Source organism: Equus przewalskii, chromosome 5, assembly GCF_037783145.1.
Source record: "Equus przewalskii isolate Varuska chromosome 5, EquPr2, whole genome shotgun sequence".
Lineage (NCBI taxonomy): Eukaryota > Metazoa > Chordata > Mammalia > Perissodactyla > Equidae > Equus > Equus przewalskii.
Window position 1 is genome coordinate 43,523,816 of NC_091835.1, and position 22,286 is coordinate 43,546,101.

Consider the following 22,286-nt stretch of genomic DNA (forward strand, 5'->3'; position numbering starts at 1 on the left):
CAGCTCGGGGGCTGTGGAGTTTTCCCCACAGAAAGGAATAACTAAGCCTTTCATTCTCTGTTCCTCTCTTGGACCAGCCCTTAGGTATACACTGTGGTTTTTCAGCTCTTCAGCACTTAGGCCCTTTCCTTCTGAGCCAGGGGCCTCCTGGGAACAATGTAGCATCTGTGTGTTGACAGTAACAGCCTGTGGGCCAGAGACACTCAGCCAAACTCTCCCTCCTTCCCACATGGGCTGCCCACCTCACCTGCAATATAATCCATGGCTAGTCAGCCCCAACCTGCCCCCTCGCCAAGTCCCCCCTTCTCCTATCCGTTCCCCAACCTTTTGCTTAATTTGGTTCCTGGCCCCTTTGCCACATTTACACCAGTCCTCATGCAACAAGGTCTCTACCCACCTCCCATCCCACCCACAGAGTGAACAATAACACATTAATGGCTCACGGCCTGACACTAAACAGTGGGCATCGAAAGGTGAGGTGCATGCTGCTTAGTCGGGCAACTGGGTGTTTGGAAAAGGTTGGGCCTGCAAAGAGATGCCAGTCTTTTCCTATAACATTGTTGCTTTTTATTTATTATGTGGTTGTTGATTTACAGGGGGAGTTAGAAATGCTAAATAAACACAGAGATTTTAAATGGCCTGTTTCTGCTGAGTTCGGAAACTTGGAATTATCATTTAACTTCTGGCAAAAAGAAAATTCCAGAAAGGTGTTTAAAATCATCCTTTTGTTCTTGGTCCTGAGTGAGAGAGGAACATGTGCTTACGAGGAAAGTAGAGTTTCCACCCTCAGGGAATCCTAAAAGAGCAGAAGCCATGCTGTAAGATGTGCAGTGTAGAAATTCAATATTAAATGATGAATCAGAACAATCTCCCTCTAGGAAAGTCTCTCCTTCATAGTGGTTCGCAGTATTTCTCTTAAATCCTCCATCCAGTGATTTTATAGTGGTGCTATAGTGCGTGGGCCTGTGCAGTATGAATGCATAAGAGAAAACTGGATGGATAGTGCGTGAGTATGGGAAGTTTAAAAGAAAAGAGAAGAGATCAAATGGGATTTTAAGGAGCAAAATGCAGCTGAGTGCGTGTGTGTCTGCGGGCCTGAGGATCCTGTTGTTTAGTGTCTCTGAGGTTTGAGTTGCCCCTTTTTATTCAGCGTAAAGTTGATACTTGGTAATACGCGGAAGTGTCAGGGAGAAATCAGAGTTCCACCTTTGGAGTTTTTTCTTCTGATTCAGGATTTTGTTTCTGAAAAACACCATGACACTGAAATTTAGACTTGGAATCCACTCTTGTTTTTGAGCTCTGAGATTAGCAAACTGAGCTATTTAACCACTCCCGGAAGTCGTAAATCCATCTTCAATTTTTATTTCATGAACTCTTTATAGGCAAGTTGATTTGTTTCCCATTGATACTGTAAACAGAATGTTGAGAAGCAAAATTCAACTCCTTTGAATACGCAAGACCTTTCCAAAAGTGCTTTTGTAGTTCTTTTCCCATAACTGTAATCTAACCAGCATCCTGACTCTGACCACCATATCCTCATATATTTTTGCTCTTAATCAAATCCAGTAGAATTCTTACTCAACAGGAAATAAAAGGGACATAAAGAGGAAGAAAGCTCAATTGGCTTTACCTGTAGTCTCACACTTACCAACCGTTTCCCTTTTAGGAATCCATCACAAAAGTTTTGCACACGCTCTACTGCAACTTCCGTAATGGGCAGCGTGTCCCACTCATCATCCACAGTGTGGTAAATTGCCAGCGCGGGCAGCTGAGACACGTTAAGTTTGAAAAATGCTATCACCCTCTCATTTTTCTTCACACCACTGTCCACCAGAATAAAAAGTATCTGTATTTGGAGAAATTTGAAACAGAAAGATCTATCTGAGGTCCTGGGCAGAAAGACATAGCTTGTAATTATTGCAGTTTATACTGATTGAATTTGTGGTCTGTGCTGCACAATTTAAATCTCAGTTTAGAATGAACTTCTCCTTATTTAGCATTGCTTTGGTATTTTATCCCTTTGATCAGGTTTGTTTAATTTTAAGAAATTAGAATTGGAAAAGACTTAAGCGACTAGCTAAGGGAGAAAGTATAGCTTAATGGTTGAAGTGGAGAATTAGTCTTGAATTTTGTCTCTAGTACTTTCCAGCTGTGTGACTTTGGGCACATTACTCAGCCCCTCTGAGACTCAGTGTTATCAGAAAAATAGGCTCCTGTTGGGGGAGATTAAATGAGAGGATGCATGCAATACATCTAGTACAGTTTTCAGCACATAGCGAGGGCTTGTTGAATGATAACTATTTTATATTTTTAAATCAAATTTTTTACCCAAAGTAGAAATCTTCTTTATGATATTCTTGTTAGAGGATCATCTACATTCAGGATCACTGAAAACTTTGAGTGTTAGGGAAACAACCACTAGAAAGTCAATTTATTTATTACCAGACAGCTCTCATCATTGAGGAGATCTCTAGTTCAATGCAGCAGCCTTGAAGTGGTTGAAGTGTTACTATTTCAGTGATATTGCGCAGAACTTCACAAAGTAGGGAAGGGAAAGAAATATTTATTGGACATCCAATAGGCACCAGGTACGTGATTGGTGTTTTATGTCAGAAATAAGCCCTGAGGTCTAAAACCTTAATAGATGATGACAAGGAATAAACAAATGGTGACTAATAGGTGATTTTTATTTTTCAGTATCTTTGGGTCTCTATTTTCTCTCCACCTGTTAATGCACAAAAAAAGAAATAGACTTACCACTAAGGGAAGATTTCACTATAATAATAATACTTTATTAATACAAAATATGGGCTTTTAATAATACAAAATACAACATCTTTAATATTAAATCAGAGTAATGTGATTTATTATGCCCCAGTTATCACTTTGTTACCTCTTAGCCATACTTGTTGTTTTTCTTACTTTTCCTTATTCCTGGCTCCATCTTCCTTTTCCTAGTGTCCTGGGGCTGAGTATTCAATAGGATGTCTCCCCTTACAGACTTACCTTCCCCTGGAAGAGCTTAGCTGCCTCCTGGTATCTGTGCAAGCTTTCTTCATACTCTAGGGAGGCCTTGTTCATCATCAGTAGAAGATGAATCTCAATCATGCTATTAAACAGGCCAACCGCAGTCTGGCAAGTAGAAATGTATTATGGTAGAATGAAAGAGAGAGGGAGGAAAAACCCCATTAGTGGCAACCCAGTGAATACGTGGACTGAAACAGTAATGAGAGTTGTCCGTTCTTAACACAAACGATAACTAGCCTACAAGATGGCTCTCAATAAATCTCATGCTCTGGTTTTCATGCAATTGTGTAGATTTCCTCTCCACAGTGAATAGGGCTGAGCTGAGTGGCCAATGGGATACTGCAGAAATGACAGAGCATGACTTCCAAGATCAAAACATAAAAGACACCATGGCTTCTGCCTCGCTCTCTCTTACATCACTCACTCTGGGAAAAGCCAGCTTCAATGTTGGGCACTCAAGCAGCCCTAGGGAGAAATTCACATGGCAAGGAACTAAGCCTCCTACTAAAAGCAAGCATCAACTTGCCAGCCATGTGAATGAGCCATCTTGGAAGGAGATCCTCCAGCCCCAGTCAAACTTTCAGATGACTGCAGCCCTGACCAATGACTGCAAGCTCACAAGAGACCCAAGATCAGAAGCACATAACCTACCCACTCCCAAATTGTTGACCCACAGAAACTGGATGAAATAATCAATGTTTATGGTTTTAAATTGCTAAGCTTTTATGTAATCTGTTAGGCATCAATAGACAACTAATATAACATGTAACACATTAGTTACTTATTTCAATCCCTCTTTGTGTTGCAAGTGCAGTTGTATACTCTTGAAATGTGGCCTTTGGCCGCATATTAGTAGTGCATACCTATTAAGTGCTTGCTGTGTACCAGGCATTATTTTGAGGTCTTTATATGTAAGAATTAATTTAATCCTCAAAATCTCAGCTTTTTTTTTTTTTTGGAGGAAGATTAGCCCTGAGACAACATCCACTGCCAATCCTTCTACTTTTGCTGAGAAAGACTGGCCCTGAGCTAACATCTGTGCCTGTTCTCCTATATTTTATATGTGGGACACATGCCACAGCATGGCTTCATACGCAGTGTGTGGGTCTGTACCGTGGATCAAAACCAGGGAACCCCAGGTCACCAAAGTGAAGCATGTGAACTTAACCACTATGCCACTGGGTGGCCCCAAAGTCCCAGCTTTTTAAATGAGGAAATTAAGGCACAGATAATTAAGCAACTCCCCAAAGTCACAAAGTGGTGGACTTGGAATTACACCAAGCACTTTGGATCTAGAGTCTGTGCTCTTAACCAGCGGGGTGTACCGCCTCGTACACAGCTGATTGCAAAATCCCGTCTAAACCAATCCAACCCCAAGCATAGTTGAACCAGTCTGCCCCCCGTCAGGAATAAGGTAAGCTCTTCTGGAGACCAGAAGCATTGGCCCTTTTTTGCTGATCAGAGATGGTGATTCCCTATGAAGTTGTCAATGACGGAGGGAAGTGGGACAGTCATAAGCCCGAGTGAGGAGAGGAGAAAGAGGGTGAAACTATGGCACTGGCTCCCTTCATTTCACTTTCCTAAATAGTGCTGCCAGTGTCTCTATTTTAAACAAATTCCATTCCTTTTTACCTCTCCCTTCTGAATACAGACAGCATTGCTGTAAAACTAGTATGTGCCCAGGAAGACAGAGTACGGTGGATTAACGAACCAGAGGGCAGAGTCCTAGGATGGTGGGAAGAGGGGCAACTAGGTAGGATCCTTCTGGAAGCTACACACTGCTCTGTAGAGATTCTCCAGCTCTATTGGCTGGAGGCAAGGAGAGCCCAGTGAGTTCTTTCCCAAAACTGTCTCCCTGGAGTTGAAAACCAGCTCTTAGATTTTAAATTTGGAAGATTGGATGGTAAATAATTGTCTCTTGTTTTACTAGATCTTGTGACTTAAATTTAGAGCATGCATCTACCCTCCTAGAGCAGAGATGAAGGATAACTCTTGAGAAGAATTGAGAAATAAAAGCTAAGGAGTCAAAAGGTACCGTTGTCTTAGCAGAAAGGATTGAGCATAGCAGAGGTGATTAGTTTAATCCTAACAGACACAGCCTGAATTTTCACCTTGAAGCCACATATTGCATGGGCATTAAAAGTGCACAGCAGGTCAAGTACACATCTGTGAGTTTCTGCCTAATTGCTACCAGTACAAACCTCTGCACCAGCAACAGATGAGAAATAACTATAGAGGTGTGGGCAGGTCTTCAAATGAGAAAAATACTACTTTTGGCAAATGAAAAAGTCAAAATAAAAGTTGAACTTGCTTCCCGAAAGAAATTCTTACCTAATCTCTTCTTGAAGTGATTTGCCTTCACTACTAATGTGAGACTTAAAAATATATGTCATTGTTCTGTAAGATGAGACATGGACCAGGCATAAGAACTCAGGAAGGCCAGTCTTTACTCCTTACTCCTGCATTAGCCTGAAGAATTCCAGGATGCTGAAGCCACAAACCCAAGGACCATAAGATCATCTTTTCTGGTCCCACATGCACACCTGGCAGCCCTATAGAGAAAAATGCCTTTTTGGTTCTTGCTGCCAACACCCCCGGCGTGCATGTGTTTGGAATCTTAGCAAAAGTGGAAATGGAGTCACTGCTCCACAGAGACAAACATGATGTGAGAGGTGGACAGGAATTTAGTCAACAGGAAAAGGCGTGTTTTCTACTGAAGGCTGTGTGGGGCAATGGAAAAACCACAGGACTGTCAGACAGAGCATTCATGAAAAAAGCAGGGACCAGTGGATACAGATGTCTCTGAAGCTCAAATTACTAGTCATATGGCCTTGAGGAAGTTATTTCACTTTTCTGACCTTCCATTTCCTTTCCTGTAAAATGGAAGTAGACAACATGAGCTAACGCATCATCAGGTAAATTTTCTGCCTGAAATGATGCTTTTCTACATACTCATTGTGTGATCTTGAATAAGTCACTTGGACCTTGAATTTTCTCTTCTGTAAAACGGGCATAATAATTTTCTCTCTTCTACCTCAAAAAAGTTAGTGGGAGGATTAAATGAGAAAATGACGTGAAAGAGCTTTGTAAGTTCTAAAAATCATGACATGCATGTAAAGTCCTGTCATTAGAGAATGCACAGCATTTCTGAGCTGATGTAGATCACTGGAAATTAATACTCCGTCACTCTGATCTATGTCATGGAAAATAAAAGGCAGGAACTATGGTAACTCTATAAGTTGTAGGATGTTAGAAGGCCAGAAGATTATCAGGACAGGTGGACCAACACCTTCCTCCAGGTTGCATGCAGCATGCAACATCAAAGGAAGACAAGCCTAAAAGGGAGCTGAGGCAGCATGAGAGTCTAGGCACGTGCAGGTGGTGCCAGACCAGGATCCATTAGATACTAGTCCGTAAGGGGGTAGATGCAGAAAATGGGAATAAGTATTTAAAACATATAGAAATTTTACGTTACATAGAAATCCAAATATGTGAACAGTGGGTTTTATTTTTCAAAATTTCATTTGTCTGTTAATTGACTTTTATTCTATTTTACAAAAGTATTGGTCACCAACGCTTTATGTAAAAAATGGACCTTTGGCGTGGATTGCAATCTTATTTGAGAAGCATGGTCTAGAGAGTTGCTTGGATCAGAGTTGCCTTCACGGAACACTCTCAGGCTGTAACACTCAGAAGTTTTTGAGTCAGTCACCTTAACTATGCATTCTGGCTCTTTCTTACTAGTCGTGTGATACGTCATTTAACTTTTCTGATTCTGTTTCTTTGTTGGGTAGGGCCAAGTCTATCAATGTTAAAGGGTTGTAGGAAGGATGGCAACATAAACAACTCGGTGTTCAGTTAAAGGTGGTTACTGTTATTATTGGTCAAAGGACTCGAACTCCTGGACAGAAGGATCTCTGCTATGAAAAGTACCCTCCCTGGCGTGGGGACTGAAGGAGCTGGAGACAGGGACTATTTTTTACCACATCGTTGTACTCTGTCACCAAGTGGAGATTGTTGGTCTCAATGAAAAGGCTTAATTTGGTGGCATCAATGTTTTCGATGTCTTCGTTCTTTAAATCCAGTTGCTTGTTATCCACCTGGGTAACAAAAAGGATAAAATTATTACTGTTCTGTCTTAATTCATTCATTGATAAATGTTTCTGGACCATTTACCACGTCAGGCACTATCTAAAGCTCCAAAGATGGAAAACTACGTAGGAAATATTCCCTGCCTTTGAGGAACACACTGTCCTGAGGGATACAGAGAAGTGGACAGAAATGTCCCATGTGTGGCGAATGTCATCACAGGGGAGTCACAGTCCTGTATGTCCCATAAGGACGAGCAGAAAAGCTTCCAGGAAGAGGTAGCTCCGGAAAAATGGCTAAGATTTGGTGAGATGAATGAGGATGGGGAGGGAATTTTAAGTAAGGAACGGTATTCCCAAAAGGCCAAAAGATGTGAGATGCCATGTTCTGGAAGCTGCAGTTAGTTCACTGAGACTATAGCAGTAGATGTCAAGTGCAGCGAGGAAAGAGACAGGTCAGTGGGGTAGCCAGGGTAAGAAGACTAAACTCTAATCTGAAGGCAAGGGAAGCCATTTCCATGGTCAGTTTTATGTTTTATTTGTGAAGCCTTTTAATGTGAAATAAAATGTACATATAGAGAAAAGCACAAAACGGAAAATGTAAAACAGTATATTATTACACAGCAAACAACTGAGGAGCTACCACTTGAGTAAAGAAAGAGAATTTTGCCAGAAAACTTGAAGCCCTCTGTGCTCCCTTCTAATCAATAATCCATCCATTTGTTCCAAAAGTAACTATTATCCTGACTTTTATGATAACCATTTTCATCCTTTCCTTTATAGCTTTACCACTTAAAGATGCATCTCTTAATGCTATAATTTAATCTTTTTAAAAAACATTATGTAAATGGAAAAGAACTATGTTTTTTGTATGTGTACCTCATTTCTTTCGCTTAACATTTTGTTTGTGTCACGTATGTTATTGCATGTAGCTGGAGTTTGCTCATTTTCCTTGCTGTATAATATTCCATTGTAGAAATGTGCAAAATTTATTTATTCATTTTCCTGTTGATGAATATTTAGGTTGTTTCCAGTTTCCAGTTATTAAAATAATGCTGCAATGAACACTCTTGTTCACGTCTCTTGGTATAAATGTGCCTCTTATCTGTTGAGCATATATCTAGGATTGGGATTTTTGATTATAGAGTATGTGTATTTTCCACTAGCAGAAAATACCAAGCTATTTTCCAAAATGGATAATTGCTTACACTTGCACCTGAATTGTTTCAAAAAGTTCTATTGCTCCACATTTTTGTCAGCAGTTGGTATTATCAGCCTTTCTGAATTTACTCGTTTTTGTGAACATGTGGTAGTATCTCATTGGGGTTTTAATTGCATTTCCTTGATTAACCACTTGTATATCCTCTTACAGGAAGCTTCTGTTCAAGTCGCTTATTCTGTTGAGTCGTCTGTCTTTTTCTTGCTGATTTGCAGATGTTTTTGTATATTCTGGTACAGGCCCTTTGTTAGCTCTATATTGCATATCTTCTCTCTCACTGGGGCCTTCCCTTTTAATGGTCACTGCTCATGAACAGAAGGTAATTTCAATGTAGTTGAGGTTTTCAATCTTTCTTTATAGTTAGTGTGTGTTTTTGTTTTGTTTTAAAAAAAATCTTTGACTATATCAAGGTCATGAAGATATTCTTTTACGTTATCCCCTAGAAACATCATTTTGACTTTCACGAATATACCTAAAACCCACCTAAAACTTGTTTTTCTTACTTCTTACATGGATGCTTAGATCCTTGATCTTTAGCATTACTCTTTTCTAAAATGTACATTAAAATCTACACATTTCCCTCTTAGAAATGTGTAGGCTATAAATGCATCCCCAAATTTTATATGTAGATTTTATTATCATTCAGTTTAAAACGTCTTCTAATTTCTGTTATTTCTTCTCTAACCTATTAGTTATTTAGAAGTGTATTTCTTAATTGTAAAATGTAAGATTTTCTGGTTATATTCTTATTACTGATTTCTTGCTTAATTTCTACATTTTATTTACATCACATGTCAACTTCCATATACAGTAGTCCCCTTTATCCATGGCTGATATATTCCCAGACCCATGGTGGATAGTACAAAACCCTATATAGCCTATGTTTTTTACCATACATACATACATATGATAAAGTTTAACTTATAAACTAGGCACAGTGAGAGATTAACAACAATAAATAGTAATAAAATAGAACAATTATAACATTATACTGTAACAAAAGTTACTGTAGGTCTTAGCAACCTCAGCATAAAGATTTTTTTTCTTTCCTTATTAAGTTGAGAACTTTCACTTTTTCACTTAAAGGAAGTACTTTACAGCTTCTCTTTGGCACGTTGGAATTGCCAGCATCTCTACTTTGGGGCCATTATTAAGTAAAATAAGGGTTACTTGAACTCAAGCACTGCAATATCACAACAGTTGATCTGATAACCCAGCCAGCTACTAAGTGACTAACTGGCAGGGAGCGTGCACAGTGTGGATACGCTGGACAAAGGGATGATTTATGGCCCTGGCAGGAGGGAGCTGGATGACAGGAGATTTCATCATGTTACTCAGAATGGCAAGCAATTTAAAACTTATGAATTATTTATTTCCAGTATTTTCCATTTAATATTTTCGGACTGTGGTTGACCAAGGGTAACTGAAACTACAGAAAGCAAAACTACTGATTAGAGGGGGCTAATGTATATTACATGTGTCCTTAAAATTATGTATATTCTACAATATTTGAATACAGGATTCTGTACATGCCAATCAGGTCACTTCATTAATTTTATAGTTCAAATTGTCTATATTCTTAATGATTTTTAAAAACCAGTTTATTCTAGCGAGAGAGAAATATTAAAATCTCGCATCATGATTGTGGATTTAACCAGTTTCTCTTACAATTCTGTCAGTTTCTGCGTATATATTCTCTGGCCATGTTTTAGGTAAATGCAAATTTAAAACCATTAAATCTTCTGGACAAATTGAAATTTTTATCTTTATAAAATATCATTCTTAACCTCTCTGGATGCTTACTGCCTAAAATTCTACTTTGTTTACTGTTAATATGCTTCTATTAGTTTTTTTTTTGGCAGTGTTTGCTTAGTATATCTCTATCCTTTTACTTGTAACCTATCTTTATGTTTTACATGAGTCCCTATGTTTTAAAATGATGTATTCCTTGTAAAAAGCGTGTAGTTGTATTTTTTCATCCAGTCAGATTGTCTTTCAATTGGATTACTTTTATATAATGTATTTGCTAGTGTATGTAATTAAATACGTATTTTCCTTTGGTTCTGCCTGTTCCAAATCCCATTTTCATTCACTTCTGGCCTACTTTGAATTGAAAGAGCACTTTATTTTATTCCTTCTTTCCCTTTATTGGTTTAGAACTTACATAGGCTGTAATTATTCTCTTAGGGATTACCAGCAGGCATGACACAGCATGCATTCTTTACTTATCAGAATCTGATATTAATTGGCAGTTTTATCCTTCTTGGACATTGCAGATACTAGAATATACTAATACAGGTTACTTCCTTCCAATTGCATCCCCTGGCTCCACACTCAAGACTTACAGGCGATTATTGTCCTGTGTCTTAATTCTAAATCTCATAAGACATTATTATTATTGTTATATAGTCAACACACATTTACATTTATGCACATGTTTACATTTAAGGTTCTCTTCATTTCTTCCTGCATTTTTGAGCTTCTATCTGGGCTGTTTTTCCCTCTGCCTAGAGAACACCTTTTAGTATTTCCTTTAGTATGAATTAGATCTGTTGGGTGACATAGACTCTCAGTTTGGCTGTTTAAAATATCTTTGTTTCACCTTTATTTTTGAAGGCTAGTTTTGCTGGGGGCAGCATTCTAAGTTGACAGTTATTTTCTTCCAGTTTTTGAAAGATATAATTCTTTACATTCGGCCTTTCACTCTTTCTATTTAGAAGTCAACTGTGAATCTTTAATATTACCCCTTTGAGATTACTTTGAGGGTAATCTTTTTTCTCTGATTTAAGATATTTCCCTTTTACTTTGGGTTTTAGCTGTTATGCTATGGCATGGTGGAGGATAGATTATATATGCTACATAGATACATAATTACATATGGATGCGGGTGTGTGTGTGTATATATGCATGTGTGTATGTGAGTATGTGTATTTAGATATTCATATGGGAGCATCCTAATCCAATTTCAAGGACTGAGGTGATTTGAATCTGTGCTGCAGCCCTTGGGAGGACTGATCTACTGACCTAGTTAGGGTTCACTCTTATCTTTAGGGTCCTAAGTGGGGCAAAGAGTGTTTAGCAGATCTGCCTCCTACCTCCTCTTGTGGGCCCTGGACTCCAGCGTTTACTTTTCTGGCTCTTTGAGGGTCTCAAAAATGCTAATAAACCTCTCAGCCTCTTGACTGCTTCTTCTAGAACTGGCTAGGCCTCCCAGAGGAAAAGCAGGCCCAATACAGGGTTCATGTTTTTCGGTTTCCATCTTCTTTTAAATCTTAGTCTAGACATATTCCCCTCTCTTGCTAGTTCTCCCATGCCTTATTCTTATCTTTTTTTTTTTTTTGCCCAGCCTTTAAAAAATCATCTGTGATGGAAGGTATTGTCTAGTTACGCAGTCCGTTATCCCAGATTTGCATTTTAGAACAACTTTTCCACCATATTTAGATATATTAAAAGATAGAATTTCATACTGCCAATCATCGTTCCCAGGACTTCCCACTCCCCTCCTCCAATCTACCTGTGCCCATAAAGACACAAGATAAAGCTCCCATCACCCATAGCAATTATGCCTGCAGATAAAATTATCAGGGCTAGGTCCTGAACAACTTTCTCTGTTTCCTAAAACAATTTGAATCATTTTTGAGATCTTTGGGCCACCCACCCTTGGACATCTCCTTAACCCTTTCCCCTCACAACTGCTATCTCGTATAGATCCTCCCCAATCAGATCTTGCCTTGGATTAGTGCCATCCTTTTACCTCCAAGATACTTTCTCTCAGTCTGCCCAGCAAAGTCAGAGGTAGGTCTCATTTTAGTTTCTGCAGGAGGGAATTCAGGCAGAGGTAAATTAAAGTTGCTAAACAGTAAGAATCCAAAATTGTTCATTATTGTCATCTCCATGATGACTCCCATTTTCTATTTTTCACTTCTGTTGTTCAAGATGGTCCCCCATTGGGTTAATTAAAAGCAATATGAACCTCTAAAAAGCCCATTGCGCTCTTTATGGTTAATTATATTAATTCTGAATATATGTGGTTATTCTTTTATAATCCATTTGTTTATGAATTATTTGTTGATTGCCTTCTATATGTTAGGCACTGAGGCACGGAAATGTTGACATGCACTCAGATAGCAATTTAATCACTTTATTTTATGAACTGTTTTTCACAACTCAAATTTATGAAATAAATCCAGATGTGCAGAAAATGTTTGTATTTCCAAAAAAGAATTTTGAAAAAAATTCATAAAAACCACAGGATATTTTAAAATGTGAACTCCCTTCCTATACTCAATTGTTTTAAAATTCAAAACGTTCTGAGTAGAGAGCTTGGGGCAGAAATATAAAAGCAAGAGAAAATATCATCTTGGGTGGAGTCCTTGCCCCCACTTCTACCATCCTCCTCTCCAAGCCAGGAAGAGTGAGGAGAGACAGACAATGAGCGCACAGGATCTTTACTGCTGCTGAAGTCCTGCCTTGGCCAGCTGGCATGTTTCCTTCGTACTTAAGGCTTTGTTAATTGCAACCATCAAAATCATCACTATTATAATCACAATCAGGGCCCTTTTAATATTTAATACATCTAAATACTTCCTGATTATTTTTCTAGGAACTCCCAAGCCTGGCACTGCTCCTCCGCAGACATAGCTGTGCTCTGGCCAGGGGCCCCCTCCCACTCTGCTCTCTGTTCCAGGCAGTCCCTCACATTTCCCAGAACAGGGGGAACAGGAAACACCACTGACTCCAGGTGTTTCTGGACTTAAGGAATGCAGTCTGTTGGAGGCACAGGATGTTAAGTGGTGATAACATTCTTTAAGAAGCAAAGAGCTTTCATAAAACCACCCTCCTAAAGTCTCTCCAGTTTGTGGAGCTTCTTTTAACAAAACATGCCTGATTATTTCACTATTTCTTAAACTAATAAACTCTGGAACAGTCATGTGTAGGATTCCTGGAAACAACATTTGAAGAGGATATCTCCTTTCTGTAAAAGGAATTATTTGCATAACTCACTGGAAAGAAAATCTGACCCTGGAACCAAGAGTTGGGAAAAAAAATTTTTATGTATTTTTTCAGTTTGGGGAAAGAATTTTACATGTTATTTCTTTCCCCAAGAAAAGAAGGACCAGAAGAAAAACAGAAGCGGTAAACCAGAAGGGAGGCCACTTTAAAACGTAATTTTGAGTTTCCCCAAGAGGACTAGAAGTGGCTTCTTTTATGTTTTAAGACACTATAGCACATTATCCCAAGAGATTCAATCACTCCTTTTCTGTTCATTAGCATTTCAGCAGTATTTCATGGAACTTCTCTAATTACCCGCCCAACTTTTCATAAAATGTGTTAAAATTGTCTTAGTGGACACCGCATTTATAATATTAAATACCTTGGGTAGCACAGAGAAATCATCTGTTAAACAAATGCCCTCATGCCCCAGGTTTGTTTTCATAAGCTGCATAGCTTACCATATCTTTGACAAATATGTACTTTAGAAAAAATATTTAATAATTTGACACATCTTACTTCTTGCATTTCTTATCAGTTTATTTTTATGCACAAGTTCCTTCCGATTCTCTTTGTTTGGCAATGTGCATTTCTTATAATAGGAATGCCACAAAGATCTGTCAAATGGATGCAAGAATGCCTCTACTGTGTTTCCATTACTATCCCATTGGGTCAAAGTTAGGATCCTCATGTTTCTTAAAATAGAAGTGATTGAGAATACCCAAAGCAGGGTAAGCATTCACATAATATCTGAAATTCCATTTTAGGGTAGGTTCATGGCTTATTGGACCCAGGGTTGTATCTCTATGAGGGCAACAATAAGAGCCCTGTTGGGGAGTGTGGAGGGTCTTCCTCTGTCTCACAAAAGACAACCTGTATCCTCAAACTGACAGGTCGTCATACACAACTTATTATTATTCCATTTTACTTAAATTCTTCCTGATAACGTTTATATAGTCGGCTTGCACTATTTTTGGAGAATGATGTGTTCCGTGAATATAGTATTTGCTGGCCTCTTACTGCTCCAACGTTTCAAGCATTTGGTAATGTCAGCTCACTATAGTCTTATTATTTCTTCACTTATCATTATTTCAGCTTATCTCTAAATATGTTCTTACAATTGAAATTTCTATACATCTAAATTCTGAAATGTCTTTGCCAAATTATGCAGTGCTTAGATTAAACCTTGGGAAATAATCTTGGAGTTTGATTAAATAGTGCCAGGGGCACAGAGAAATGGTTTAGGAGATAGTGATTGGAAAAAGAAAAAAGGCTTTAGAAGAACGGCATTAGAGTAGATAAAATCTAGCAGTAAAACAAAGGTTTTCTTCCGGGTTAAGCATCTTAGGGAGTCACTATAGTACAGTAAGAAACAGATGCTTCAGGGTCAGCAATGCTGGTGTGAAGCAAGTATCTGTTACTTTATAGTTGTGAGACTTTGGGAAACCAAATTGATCTCATAGAACTTTAGTTTTCTTATTGATAAGGCAGGGATGATAATAATGATTTCATCAGATTCTCGTGAGAATTAAATGGTAGAACATAGGAAAATACCTAGCAGAGTGCTTATCATAAATTAGGCACTAAAACAAGCAAACAAACAGAAGAAACTAGATCTAAGATGAAAGTAGGTACAAAAAATTTGCAGAAGGCTCAAGTTTCCCAATGTAAAAAAGAATAATCTTGGTTGATGCTCTCTTTAAAAAAAAAGTTACTCCAAACTCCTGAATAATAATCCTATTCAAATATGAGCTCAACTTTTCAAAGTGTAATCTGAGAAAAAAATATTTATCGAAAAGGTGAGCCTCCCCCAGACCAGGAGTGGGGCAGGAACCAGTGTGTTTGTTTTCGGTAAGGCTCGTCAATAATCTTCTCCCCAGAGGTCCCAAGAGTTCACTCAGAGTGGGTCTGTCTTTTAGTGGTAAACAGAAAACAGATGCTAAAGGACAGCGAACAGCTCTGGGAAGTCATCAACGGGGCTTTATAAAGAATCAGTTGTAAGCAAAGCTAATGAGCCCATTAGAGGCTGTAAAGCAGGCAGAGACATTGGAAGCGCCAGCACTTGTTTTTCTTCCCCACATGTGTATCTTGGTCGTACCAAGACTTTTAAATCACACCTTCGTGAGATCTATAAACAACAGACTCGGGCAGAGGTTCTTGTGGAGCTGGAGCTGATTTGAATGTTTGTATTGAAGGGTTACTGCCAATGGTTGGACTGTAACATAAAAGACATTAGCTTAACCTTCCATAGCTTTCTTACCAAAGCTTTTCACAGAAGGGCTTGATTTATTCCTGTTTCACAACGGTAAAAATGCAAACCTGCAACTGCTGTCCAGGTGGGGGAAAGATTGCTGAAGGGACTCATGCACCCTCAGACAGACTCTTGGAGGTGAGTCAGTTCCTCAAACACTTTCTGAGTGTCTTCTAGGTACCTGAGGTATATTGTCGACCTTTGGAATACAAAGATAAATAAGTCATTGGTTCCTGCCTTTGAATAGCTCGTGGTCTAACTGGGTAAGAGGTGAGACAGCTGCATAAATACATGCCATGCACTATAAAGTGGTAAATGAAACTAGAGATAAGGAAGTCTAGAGGGAAAATTGGGCCAATTTGGAGATTCCAGGGAAGCTTTGTGAAGGATAAGATGCCTGAACTGATTCACTGGAGTATGAGGAGGACTTAGCTGGGTGAGGCTAAGCGATAGGGGGCAGTAGGGGTGGTGGCTTTCTAGGCAGAGGAATAGCCTATGTGAAATCATGGAATTGTACCATCACACCGTGTATAGTTGGGTATTGAGTGTTTAAAGCCCAGGATGAGAGTGTGCTGGAAAACGGAATAGAAAAGCAGGTAGTTGCCAGGTCATAAAACACTATATGTTTAAATATCATCCTTTTGATCTTGTAAGAAATGGGGACTATTGAATAATTTTTGAGAAAGGAGTGCCATGGTCAAATTTCCATTTTAAATCCATCATTTTGATACCAATCTAGAAATTGGATATGAAGTAGTAAAGGGAGATCAATTAAGAAGCTTTTGAAATTGTTTATGCCAAAGATGCTGAGTCTAAATGAGAAATGAAGTAGAAAGAGTGGAGGAAAATATAGGTTCAATAAGATAGAGTACAATTGGCGAAAATTACAGACTGAATGAACATAGTCATTCGATAAAATAGTGCATCATTTTATTGAACGATACACTATTCATGATTCATGAATAGTACATGATTCAGTAGGTGCAGATGACAAATTCAGTTTTGAACATGTTAAGACTGTAGCGCTTTTGAGAGTATCCAAAGAGTTATATCCAGCAAGCATTTGAATCATGAGAGGGGTCGAAGCTAGAGATAAAACATTCCAAATCCTCAGCAACAGATAATAGTCAAATATGAGAAAGAATTATATTACCTAAGGATTACACATTAATTAATTAATTATAATTACATATTCATTTATTCAACAAACACTTAACGAGCACCCACTACATGGCAGGCACTTTTTTTTCTTTTGCTGAGGATGATTCACCCTGAGCTAACAGCTGTATCAACCTTCCTCTATTTTGTAAGTGGGTTGCTGCCACAGCATGGACACTGATGAGTGGTGCAGGTTGGCACCTGGGAACCAAACCCAGGCAGCCAGAGCAGAGTGTGCTGAATTTCACCACTAGGCCACAGGGCAAGCCCCTGGCAGGCACCACTTTTTCAGTCTTTGTGGTGGAAGTAGTGAACGAACAGTCTCTGCCTCCATTGAGCATGGATTCTATAACCCAGATTGAGAAGAGCATTGGGTCAGGCAGTAGTGTAGATGGAGGAAGAGAAGGTCTCACGGAGACTAAGAAAAGAAGAGGAGGGCCAGGAGTCGAAGGCTGCTCGAGGTCAAGGAAAGAGAGAATATTAAAGAGAAAAGAGTGGTCAACAGTGTCAAATATGGCAGGAACGTCCAGTAAAATAAGACCTAATGTGCGTTCATTGGATTTGGAAATACAGAAGCCATGCTGACCGGGATGGCAGCAGTTTTAATGGACTGATGGAGCATAAACTAGATAGCAGTGCATTTAAGAGCTTAAAGAGAGTTGGAGACACTGAATATAGAGCACATTTAAAAGAGGTTTTGATGAGAAGTGAACTAGATAGAGAGGTTGGAGGCTAGAAGAGGAAGGACATTCAGTCCAGAAATCTTCAAACTTTATCTCTTGCTTACTTTCTTATTTCCAGTGGACTTTGGTCATCTTTACCTTGATATTCCACCAACAATAAAAGCTCAACAACTGACGAAATCACCATAAATCCCTCTTTCTGTATGTGCCCTCACTATTCCTAGTTACCCTCGCTTTAAACTTGGCCTCCTTTCCGTAGTTTTGATATCCTTGCGGGACCTGCCTTTCTTCACTTTCTATTGCTCTCTTTCTGCTACAGACTCTTAGTACATGATCTGTTTTGTCAGCCTAACAAAAGTTCTCTTTACTCTTGTCTTTTTGCCTAACAATACATCTTACCCATTGCTGCCAAATAATCTTGCTAAAACACATTCCTGTTCATGTTACTCCCTGGGTGTAAAGGCTTTAGAGGTTTTCCAGTGTCAACTAAATTAAGTGCAAACCCATTAAGCTGGTATTCAAATTTCTCCACAATATGCTTCCAATCAAGCTTTTCTGTTTTATATTCATTTCCCCAAAACATGTACCCTGAGATCCAGTCAAATAGGCCTGATCACTCTTTCCTAAGTTTAATTTTTTTTTCCCACCTTGGCCATGAATTCTCCTCCACTTAGCCCAAATTTTGTCTGTCCTTTAAATCCCAGTTCAGTTGTCTCCTTCATCAATTTTTTATCAGAATTCCCACACTGCCTTTATCCTTTAAACCCTTATAATACTTTATCCATAGTGATGCTCTTTGTATTATAGATACTTGTAGATTATGTTTACAATCTCTGCTATATTTTAAAAGCTATGAGAGAGGAGAATATACTTATATTTTTATTATCAATATCTTGCATAAGGCAGACAGTAGTTGTTTAATCTATGCTTGATAAATGTAAGTGAACTCCCAAAGATATAAAAATATAAAATTTTAGAGCTCAAAATGACCTTAGAATGAAATGGTCAAATCTTTTTATTTTATAGGTGAAAGAATTGAAGCTGAAAAATGTTAAGTGACCTGCCCAAGTCACATGGCTGGTAAGTGACAAAGCAGTGCTACAAATCTCGTCTCCTGATTCTCAGTCCAGTCCTCTTCCCATTTCATGACAGTATCTGTTTGGGAAGCTTGAGCTGAGCCGTCATCCTTGCCATCATTGTCCCTGACTCTGGCATCATCATTAGTGTTAACGACATAGACTCTTTTCTAGTCTCACAAGTTTGTGAATCCACAACCTAAGGAACAACTGGGAGAAGCCTTGAGCTGCCCACCCAACTCACCAGCCGAAAGAGGAAAATGGCGTTCCCAGTGACGTTGTAGTGAGCCAGAACCTCAGAATCAGTGCTGATTCCAAATGACACGTCTTGGAAATCTTGCACCATACTACGGAATATGGACACTGCTGGTATTTCTAAATCCTAAAAACAAGAGGAAAAAAAAAACCCACAGAAGTTATTTTAGATGAGAGACACATAGAAACAGAATAGAGAATAGAAATGTGCTCACTCATATCAGAAATCATAGACTTGATTTATTATCCAGTGAAATATTTACTGCTGAGAACACAGGCTAAATTTGCAAGGGCATTGTTGAATTTTCCAGGCTGGGTGGGTTAATAGGTAACTAGAAAATTGTGGCTAAGCCTAGCACTCCTTACCATAGAACTTGAAGTTTATTAATAGCTGAGAGGAACCTCAGAATCATAGAGGCCTGCAGAGTTGGGCTGCATCATCATTAATATAGCCCAGGAGGCAAATGTTTTGGGAACAACTTAGGGAGGAAAGAAAGAATGCAAAAATAAAAAATAGGTGCTGTCAAAAGGGCCAAGAAAAGAATAAACAGTAAAAAAATTAAAAGAATAAAGAAATTAAAATAGGGGCCGGCCCCTGGCCTAGCGGTAATTTTGTGCACTCCACCTCTGTGGCCCAGGGTTCCCCGATTTGGATCCCGTGTGCGGACATACGCACTGCTCATCAAGCCATGATGTGGTGACATCCTACATAGAAGAACTAGAAGGACTTACAACCAGGACATACAACTATGTACTGGGGATTTGGGGAGGAGAAAAATTAAAAAGAGGAAGATCAGCAACAGATGTTAGCTCAGGGCCAATCTTCTTCACCAAAAAGCACACCTTTAAAAAAAGGAATTTAAAATGGAAGCCTAGAAGTTTTATTAACAAAGGTTTGTGCAGGACATGGAAGAATAGTCCCGCTCCTTCCACTGTGAGCTATTGTCCATGAAGATACTGTTCATGTGTTACTGTAACTCTGGAACCCAGGTGGGAGTTGGGAACAGGGAAGTCACTTCTGATGATTCCAGTCCTTCTGCAGCAAGCTGGCATCATTTTCCCTGCTATCACGGGAACTTAGCCGGCACCAGCTCCAGGCAATAATTGGGAGTGAATGTATTCTTCCTTGACACCTCTCTGGGCTAAAGGAGGAAATGTATAAAGAGAAAAGAAGCTGCAAGGCCACTTGCATCTGGGGTCAAGCGGAAGGAGTTCATCTGAAAGGGTGTGTGGAGTTCATTTGAGGCTATGAACACTTGTCAATCTAGGCTTTCTCTTTTTGTGTTCTGCTCCTTAGAATGGACTTGCTCAGGGATCTAGTGGCGGCACCTGGTGGCTGTTTAAGTTATTGCATTCTAGTTCCACTTTCCTGCCACCCCTTGCCTTCCTGAGGGCGGCTGTTTTTGTTTAGAGATCGCTCATCACTAAAAAATGTGCTCCCTTGTCTTCCTTCCCCCTCTTCCATCTCATCGCAGCTACTTCTGGCTGTGTGTACAGAATTGACAGGGTGATGGTGAATGGAATTAATCAATGGAAACAGACAAGAAGGTTTGCAAGGAGAGAGTCGGGGCTTGATCAGCTGTGAGAATCCCCGGATGTTGTCTCCAGAGAAAGATAAAGAGGCTGGAAGGATGCTCTCTCATTTACGGCTCCTTTTATTAGCCAGGCAGCCATTCTGGAAGATGGAGGCTAATACTTTTAATATACAAAATGCCATCTTTTTTCAACATATCAGAGCAGACAAAGAGAAAGAAGAAGGAGGGGCTACCCATTTGGTAAGGTTTTAGACAGAAATAACTATTGACTAATGTGTGTCTGGACGATAGAATTTGGGTTTATTCCAGCCCCTGCCTCAGCAATCCAGATATTGACTTAAGCTTATATCATCCGTAGATGAGGAGACCCAGTCGGCAGCCTCTGAAATCTTGAAGCAAGTATAAGAAAGATAATTCAGAGAGACTGGGAATGTCTAGAAATTGAGAGATCTCGACTGACCAGCTGAAAGCAGACTCTGTGCCCTTTGGCCTCTAATGCATGTCACCTGGCCAGCAGGTGACTGTGCTGGCTCCCTGAGGTAGACCATTTCTGGTTCTCTGGGGGAATAGAAAGTGGAGTATCTGGACAAACCTGGAAGAAGCCTATGACAGCCACCTCAGCAGCAGCGATGAATTCCATGGCAGCTGGGACGTCTGTGAGCCACACAGCTTCTTGGGAGCCACCGGCACCATCTAGACAGAGACAGAGAGTCAGAGAGAGGCAGAAGGTGTTTGGGTACCGAGCAGAGAAGCGGCAGCTCTAAATAATGAGGGCATCTCTACTTTTTCTCTTTATACCAAGGTCAAGGAGATCTAGGGGTGCGGTTACCATTCCAAGGCTTTATTTTTTCACTAACATGTGGAAGATGACCCCACCTGGTGGCCTCTCTCTGAAGGATAAAGGCAGACTTCCCTCTTCTCCACTAGGCAACACAGGTCTTTATCTGGCATTTCCTGGAAAGTTTTCTAGGTTTGGAGGAAAGTACCCAGAGTACTCCCGTGTTCCCTTCCCTTCTCCTAACAACGCTTTCACCCTGTGGTCACCCAAGTGCTTTTTTCTTTTACCTGAGGATTCCTGAACTTCTGCAGCAACCTCTGGGGACAGCTCGCAGGTGAAGAGCAGTAACAGAAACAGGCATCTGGACGGGGCAGCTTCCATTGTTCTCCTGCTCCTGCTCGGAGCCCTGGACGTGGTGTTTTGGGATACTGACGCGGGGCAGCCTGCTCTGTGGTTAATTGGCTGTGGTGTTATTAGTGCTCTGGGAACTTTGCAGCTGGCTCTAGGGGGACCTTCAACTTCTGAGATAAAAGACCAAGTTCAGTGACAGGGCCTCAGAACATAACCAACCAGAAGAAAGTCAGGTCAGTTGATTTAAATACAAAAAATATATTCTATGCTAGGTATTGACCTAAGCACTAGGAATAAAAAGTTAACTATGATCTGATCCAGCCTCTCTCCCAGCTTAGATTGTTAAAGTGAGAGATGGACAAATAACAGATCACTGAAATATAAAAAGGAAGGTGGTAAAAAAATTGAGAAACTCATAGGGTGCTGTGAGAGTACAGCCTACGGGCATTCAGGCCAATGGTGAGGTTCAGTGAAGGCTTTCTTCCTGCAAGGGATGCCTAAGTAGGGGCCTGGGTAAATAAAATATCACCAGGTAACAAAGGTGGAGAGTTTCATGTGAAAAGCCAAAGCCCAGAGATGCTAATGTCACATGTGAGAGCTTTATTAGTAATTGAGTATTACGAAGGGAAGGGAATGGTAAATATGGACAGGAAGGCGTGCTGGGGCCAGATTGCAGGGGGGCTTATACACTAAGTGCAGGAGCTTCAGTTTTATTTTGTAGGTGATGGAAATCCATTGAAAAATCTTCAACAGGAGAGAAACATGTCTGCTTTGGCCCACAGATGTTTGCCGAAATCCAAGAGATTCCCACAGGCAGTGGGACATACAGGTCTCAAGCTTAGAAGAAACTTTTATGTGATAATACTATAAAAT

At 39.8% G+C, this 22,286-nt stretch overlaps 1 protein-coding gene across 2 annotated transcripts; it reads right to left on the reverse strand.

Moving 5' to 3' along the window:
• Positions 1–544: 544 nt before the first annotated feature.
• On the reverse strand, positions 545–21,598 carry ERP27 (endoplasmic reticulum protein 27). Of its 2 annotated transcripts, none has more exons than XM_070619180.1 (7): positions 21,350–21,598; positions 20,877–20,977; positions 18,739–18,876; positions 7,011–7,127; positions 3,007–3,132; positions 1,649–1,846; positions 545–1,242 (listed from the first exon to the last, which is right to left on the reverse strand). In XM_070619180.1, the coding sequence occupies exons 1-7, from the start codon at positions 21,441–21,443 to the stop codon at positions 1,195–1,197; spliced, it is 822 nt and encodes a 273-aa protein (XP_070475281.1). In that variant the 5' UTR covers positions 21,444–21,598; the 3' UTR covers positions 545–1,194. The 2 variants fall into 2 exon arrangements, with proteins under 2 accessions (XP_070475281.1, XP_070475282.1); XM_070619181.1 differs by having other exon boundaries at positions 545–1,408; positions 21,350–21,579.
• Positions 21,599–22,286: the final 688 nt, after the last annotated feature.

Bases quoted from the DNA above. Each gene is read 5' to 3' on its own strand.
- ERP27 (XM_070619180.1), bottom strand. From the start codon at position 21,443: ATGGAAGCTGCCCCGTCCAGATGCCTGTTTCTGTTACTGCTCTTCACC. The intron at 20,978-21,349 runs GTAAAAGAAAAA...GTCTCTGTCTAG, and splicing joins AGAAGTTCAGGAATCCTCAG to ATGGTGCCGGTGGCTCCCAA. The intron at 1,243-1,648 runs GTAAGTGTGAGA...GGTGTTTTTCAG, and splicing joins TCCTAAAAGGGAAACGGTTG to AAACAAAATCCTGAATCAGA.